The 6666-nt window shown below is 54.8% G+C and overlaps 1 protein-coding gene across 1 annotated transcript in view; it reads right to left on the bottom strand.

Annotated features, from left to right (window-relative positions):
- Window positions 1-1004: 1004 nt before the first annotated feature.
- The window catches only part of MRPS27 (mitochondrial ribosomal protein S27), an 89408-nt gene continuing 83746 nt past the window's right edge, over window positions 1005-6666 (bottom strand). Inside the window, exons 10-11 of the mRNA XM_001504031.6 lie at window positions 4478-4648; window positions 1005-2147 (exon numbers count right to left, since the gene is read on the bottom strand). Of these exons, the coding sequence (XP_001504081.4) occupies window positions 1908-2147; window positions 4478-4648 (411 nt within the window). The 3' untranslated portion in view covers window positions 1005-1907. The remainder of the gene's footprint in view (window positions 2148-4477; window positions 4649-6666) is intronic.

Raw genomic sequence — 6666 nt, 5'->3', positions numbered from 1 at the left:
GTGGGATGGCCAACCATGGGGCCCGGGCTGGGAGCACGCTAAGGGTCTGCTGGCAGAAGCAAAAGGGAAAAGGTGGTTGAGCAGGAGTGGTGGTTGAGAGAAAGGGAAGACTGGGAGAATGGGACTTCAGGCTCTAAGACCTTGGAATGGTGACAGGAGGCTGCAGGTTCAGCCGCGACTAGCAGAGAGGTAGGTCAGCTAGGGGGAAGGTAAGCAGTTACAGCTAAGGTAGCCCCAGAGGCCGGGGTAGCCAGAGCAGTGCCTCCCTCCACATGGAAGAGGGACAGAGGTGGTAACAGGGAAAGACCATTCTACAGCTCAGGGGATAAGAGGGAGGAGGAGGGGGGTAGGCTGGAGGGGCAAGACCCCCAAAGGGGAGAGTTCCGGGGAGATGGGCCCAAGTGTGGAGGGCATCCGAGCATGAGGATTCCTGCTGGGCAGCAGCACAGGAGGCAGAGCCCCTTCCTGAGGGCTGGAGATCAAGTGCGACAGGCACAGAAGGGGAGGAAAAATGATGGCAAATTACAAGCTGCAGTATGAACAGATGCTTCAGCATGACGGCCGTTAATTCACTGAGCAAAATGCACCTTCTGACTTATCCTGAACCTTCTTCTTGCTATAATAAGGGAGTGGCTGAAAAAGCCCTGCCCTTGATACACCAGCATGTCAGAAGTGACTCTGCGTCCTGACCCTCCACCAAGGTGAGAGCCAGCTCTGCGGGTCCACAGAGTCCTGTGCAGGGTCGTGCAGAGGTAGCATGCAGGTTGTGGGGCAGTGCCGGCCCACCGCATCCGCATTCAGCAAGGAGACGACAGCACCTCCCTCACGGGGCTGCGGGAGCCACAGGCACACAGTTAGTCCTCAACAGACGTCAGCGGTGGTGGCGGCGGTGTTGTTATAAATGCCACAGCCTGAAGATGCTGCTCCAAATCATAGCAACGATAGTGATGGGGAAATTCCCTGTCTGTCCCTCCCTCCCCTCAAAGATAAAGAACACACCAAAATCATCCCAGGACATTTATTTCCACAGGTTCTCGATGAGGAGCACAATCCTGAACAGAAGTGCCCGCTGTACTGACAGGCGAGGTCACAGCGGCCAGAGCTGCCCGCCCTCGGAGAGACTTCTGGGGGGCCCTCACTCCGGACGCTGCTACAACTCCCCAGGCCTCCCCAACACTGCAGCCCAGCCCAACTCTCGCCGTCTCCAACTCCTCTACCCGAAGTGTGCGTGCACACAAAGGCTCTCTTTACCCACACGATGAAGGAGCCAAGACAGCGTGAGACGGGCTGGAGACGCCGAGCCCAGGGGCCTCTGATGTGGGGCCAGCTTTCCTCACGAGCCCTGACGTTCTACACAAGTCACTGTGGGGTCCTGAAATTTGAGAGCCGGGGCTCTTGTGTTCACTCCTGTGCTGAATGTCCCCCAGTTCAGGCCCGGAAGGGTGAGACCCAGCAGCAGGAGAGGGGATGTTGGGGCTGAGTGCCTGCACCGGAAAGGGGACCGGGGTGACAAGATCTCAGGACACGCGCTCCCCCCGGCTGGGGAGAGAGACTGTTCAAAAGCCTTGTGCTCGAGACCTAGTTCTTCAACCCACCACCACGGTGCGGGGTCAGGAACTTCCGACGGCCACAACCGACCCCTGTGCCCAGGACGTCCACCATCAGCCTCGAGAGCCCTTAATACTTTAAGGTATTCAGCTGGTGGCTTCAGTCTGACCACTTGCACAGTCCCACAGCCCTTCCAGGCACCTGGATGGGCAGTCACAGTGTCTTAACATGCAGAACGTCAAGGCTTTTACAGCAGAGCGGCCCGCTCTAGGAGGAGGAGGAGAGGCTGGAGGAGCCGAGGCTGGGCCGGTCCAGCGCCGTTCCTGGGCTTCCTGGGTGGGCCGGGCCTGCAGGGCGGGTCAGGTAGACAGCTGGGCTGCTCTCCGAGCCTCGTGCTCCTGCTTCGCCCTCTCCCTCTGCTCCTGCTCCCTCTGAACCAGGCGAGCCCGCTCCTGTTGCCACTGCTGCAGCTGCTGCTCATACGCGGCCATGTCCTCTGCTTCATAGGTGGGGAGCTCTTCGTGGACGAGCTGAGTGGTCAAAGTCAAAAGGCTTCCTGACTCAACTCTGCCCAGAGCCTGGAGCTGAGAACGGGCGGCCTGTTGGAAACAAAGGAACAGAAGAGAAGGGGGCAGTGGGCGAAGAACAGAGGAAAAGGATGAGATTGCCACAGTGCCCGCTCTGCCGGGACCTGCCCGCCGCCTCTCCCCCAGGCACCGCTGGCTCCTGCTCTTTCTCAGCCCAGCAGATCTGCTAAGATGCACGCCAGGCGATTTCTGCCCCTTCACTCACAATCAGTAAGTGGAACTCTGTAAGCTGAGAGTCCATTTTTAAATCACAGAGACGGCACAAGTATAACAACCCCTCATTTCCCCTCTGACCTGAACCCAACCAGGCAGCCCACTCAAGAACAAAGAACCTGAGAGGGACACACGGCGGGAGCCGCTGACAGACAGGCAGAGCAGGCCATCTGCATCCTCTCCTTCAGAATAACAGACCGATGTCTGCCTGACTCGCGCTCCTTTTGACAGACAGACGCCATTCCACGGGCCTCTCCCTAAGGCAGGCTGCACAGCTCCCGTGAGGGCCTCTGCCTGCTGGGCTCCCAGCAGGTCAGCCTCCGCTGCTCACAGCTCCGTCTGAAGGGCTGCTTGCTCTGGTCGGACTGTACTCCTCGAGAAGTGAGGTACTAAAAACACTAATCTACTTGAGTGCCTCAAGATGCAGATCGCCAGAGAGCCACTCACACCCAGCTGTGGCTTCCACCACACGTCCCCCTGGTCCTTGAACAGAAGGATCCATGGCACAGTGGTGAGCCCTGATGTAACAGGGGGCGGGGGCGGGCAGGGTCCATGGGCTTCAGGGAGGGGCCAGAGGCCTAGTGCGAGGGGTCAGTCACATAAAAACGGGTCCCAAACATTACCTGAGACTAATGAAGATCAGGCAACAGGAAAAATAGGAAACACAGAACGAAAATCACTTTTTTCTCCTGTCACTTCCATGTGACCCGAGGCCAGGGACACAGCCTGGGACAAGGCCTCACCTGAGCCAGCAAACTTGTTCAACTCCAAAGTCAGGCCCAGCCCGGGGGTGTGTAAGGTGGGAAGAGCAGCACCCACGACCCAGAGGACCTCGTCGGGGAGGACAAGGCAAGGCGGGGCTGCCTCACCCCCAGCTGCCCCTCAGGAAACGTCTGTCTCTGCTCTTGTTCTGATTTTCAAAAAATGCACTTGTGGAAGAGTGAGGGCTGAGAATCTAACGCAGGCTCAGATTTCTCTTCTCCGAGATTAAATTTATAAGGAACAAGAGAAGGAGGTGGTAATTTCTAGCAGTGGTGTGGCAGCCTTGGTCAGTACGAACACTGTGAATAATAATCTAGGGGGCTAGGCAGATTTTTGTTCACAGCTTCTCTAAATCTGCAAAGTCAGGCAAAGTTAAAAGGAAAGAGCAGGCAGGTAAACTCTTAACCCAGCTGCCAGTTCTCTGTGTACCTTGGGAACATCCGTTCGCCTTTCTTTCTCAGTTTTTAAATCATCCAAGAGGGGAGCTGAGCAATGACTTTACAGAAGTACCGGGAGCAACAACTGCTACAAGGACGACAGAATCCTCCCTACAACACGGGAAACAGGTTTCCCACGGCTGGTTCACTATAATCAGTGGAAAGATTTGAATGTAATAGTCTGGGAAGTTTACATCCCTCCGTCCCAAAATGACCAACAGCTCAGCTGGGACGATGGAGAGGTTTTCTGCTTTACATAAGGAACCCTCTTTCAGCCAGCACTTTCTTCGCTTTGCACTAAATGGACGAGGAACAGAGCCACGGAAGAGGCTGAGGGTTACGCTCTGAGCGCGCTCCGCTGCGCTGACCCCCCACGGCATTTGGGCTGCACTGTGAAAGCTACAAGGCACAGTGGAAACTTGTTCCCATCGTCCATGCAGTATAAGAGAGCGTTCCTATGGCCCTGGTGCATAAGCAGAGCTGAGCGACCGAGACGCCTGCGTCTTATCTCATCACGCTTCATACTCAAATGTGGCTTCTGTGATTTCTGCCGGGTTTCTGGGTTATCACACATGTTCAGTGTGATATGGAGACACGACCAGCGTTCCCCTGGGGTTGGAGGCAGGTGCTCACTAGGAGGCGGCAAGCTGTCACCCAGCCACGAGCACACGCCAGGGATGAGCGGGTGAGACACGCTGCCTAGGGAGCAAAACTGTGACCCACCAGCTCAAGCACAAAAAGCATAAAAATTCCATTTGTTTCTTTTAAGACCAGTTCCTGTGTGAAGCAATAAAAATGTAATTTTTGATGTCAGTTCTTCCTGCCCCCTTTGTGTGTGACACTGATGCGTGGAAGGACTGCCTGTCTATCACCACGGCGAGAAGCACATTTAACGCACAGCTGACAGGGACTCAATTCTGTGCGACTCACCTGAAATCGTTCCAGGTACTGGGGAAGCCTGGACTGTTGCCTTTCCTCCACGTCCATCTGCTCCACCAGCTCTGCCGGCCTCTGGCCGTCTTCCCCTTCTCGGGGCTGCTCCTCGGAGGATGTGGGGGCTGGAGCGGTCACAGCCTTCAGCACTCGGTCCAGCACATCGAGCTGCGGTGCAGAAAGAGGGCACAGACTAAACATCCTGAGGCTCTGAGTGCACACTGGGAGGGGAGGTGGAGAAGGAGAGGAAGGAAAGGCCGGGGCCTAAACTCATGAGAAGAGTTCTTTTATAAAATTACATGACAGGGGAAGAGCTACACGATCTTACATTAGAGACAGCCTGGGATGGCATGGAAAACTCAGCACAAAACAAATGGCCCAGGGGCTGGCCCCGTGGCTGAGTGGTTAAGTTCGCACGCTCTGCTGCAGGCGGCCCAGTGTTTCGTTGGTTCAAATCCTAGGTGCGGACATGGCACTGCTCATCAAACCACGCTGAGGCGGCGTTCCACATGCCACAACTAGAAGGACCCACAACAAAGAATATACAACTATGTACCGGGGGGCTTTGGGGAGAAAAAAGAAAAAAATAAAATCTTTAAAAAAGAAAAAAAATGGCCCAAATGGGCAAGCTCAGGTTGTCTGCCTAAGTGAATCAGCACTGGCCTTTGATGGCACTTCCAGTCGACCAGGTAGGAACCGAGAATCACGTTTGACGGGCACTGAAGTACCTCCCCTTCCAGTCTTTCCTCCTCAATCAGTCTGGGATTGGGAGAAAGGGAAAGAGAAACCACTAGAGACGCCAACCGACAAAGGGCCATTCTGAATGCAGGTGAAGCCTCGGAATCTGGGCGAGGGCCTCCTGCAGAGAATTTAGCTCATCGGGTATCTCTGATTTAGGATCAGCGCAAGCCACACAAGCTGCTGACAACGACCCAAAAGGCACACCTGAGAGTCACTGTAACTGGGGATTTCTGTAGCTTAGGAAGTAAGTCAATTATAAAACAGGTTTCTTTTTGTCTTGTCCCCTCTCCCCCACAATGTTCACTTTGGGGCACACCTCCCTCGACCCACAGAGATGGGACCCCAAGGTCAGCACAAGCACCTGCCTGGATGCTGATCACTCTGTCCATGTCATACCAGAATAAAAATCCAGAAAATACTCCAAGGCTTTTTAATTCCACTAATACGTCACACCCAAACCTGATACACATCCATCCTGGTTGACATCAGAATCACATTCCTATTAAGTCAGAATGCAAAGAATGCAAATCTGGCTCAGAGTGGGAGGAACATTTCCCCAGGAAAGGATTTCAGTATAATTCTGTGTCTTCCATCACCAGCACTGACTCCAGCAGGGTTAAAACATGGATATATATTTAAGGATGTATGTGCTTTGTCATGAATGTCTGGCAAAGAACACAATGATGCTCTAGACACTAGTGTGAGGAGCTGGGACAGGCACCAGGCTTGTGACTCCCTGACTGACCTGAGAGCCAGGGCGTGAGTCCTGGAGACCAGCTCAAACGAGCAGGCCGCTCCAAGTTAGCGCTCACAGCCTGGTGACGAGCCAGCTGCTGTCCTTCCAGGCCTCACTCTGCTACAAAAGCTGCTTGGACAGGAGCGGACACTGTGGCTCCCGAGGGGGAGAGAGTCTTGTCATGTGGCTGTAAGAGGCCACATGTCCCGTAGCCCGAGCTCAGTCTAGTAACTGCGTAGTGTCAAGAGCCCCAGGTGATGAAGTGCCATGAGCTTGAGGCTGGTAGGGGGATGGCTCCCAGCCCAGGAGAAGTGGGTGCCTCAGAGCCCTGGAAGGCGTGCCTGTCCCTCCCCTCAGGGTCTGCACTCCCCACAGAGCGGCCTAAAGGAAGGAAGGGAAGGTGCTGCCACCTCCAGGCCCCAGATTCATCTCTTGGGGGCTTTCACGAGGGACAAAGCTGCCAGGGAGTCTCCCAGGACTCCAGGAGGGCACAGAAAGGCCAAACACTTAAAACGAACTCTTAACCTCTCCTGAGCTCCCATGGAGATTGGCGGGGGTAGCGGGGGGAGTATTTTATTGAACTCAGTTTGAATCTCGGGGGAGGGGGATAGTTTTCCTCCCAGACAGTGAGCTCTGAAATCGACATGGATCTTATCTTCTGCTGCTTTTTGTCAGTAACGTTGAGAATGTTTGTGGTTTTTCACTCCTT

The sequence above is a fragment of the Equus caballus genome, chromosome 14, assembly GCF_041296265.1.
Source record: "Equus caballus isolate H_3958 breed thoroughbred chromosome 14, TB-T2T, whole genome shotgun sequence".
NCBI lineage: Eukaryota > Metazoa > Chordata > Mammalia > Perissodactyla > Equidae > Equus > Equus caballus.
The sequence above is the reverse complement of the archived record's forward strand: the minus strand, read 5'-3'. Positions and strand labels throughout refer to the sequence as shown.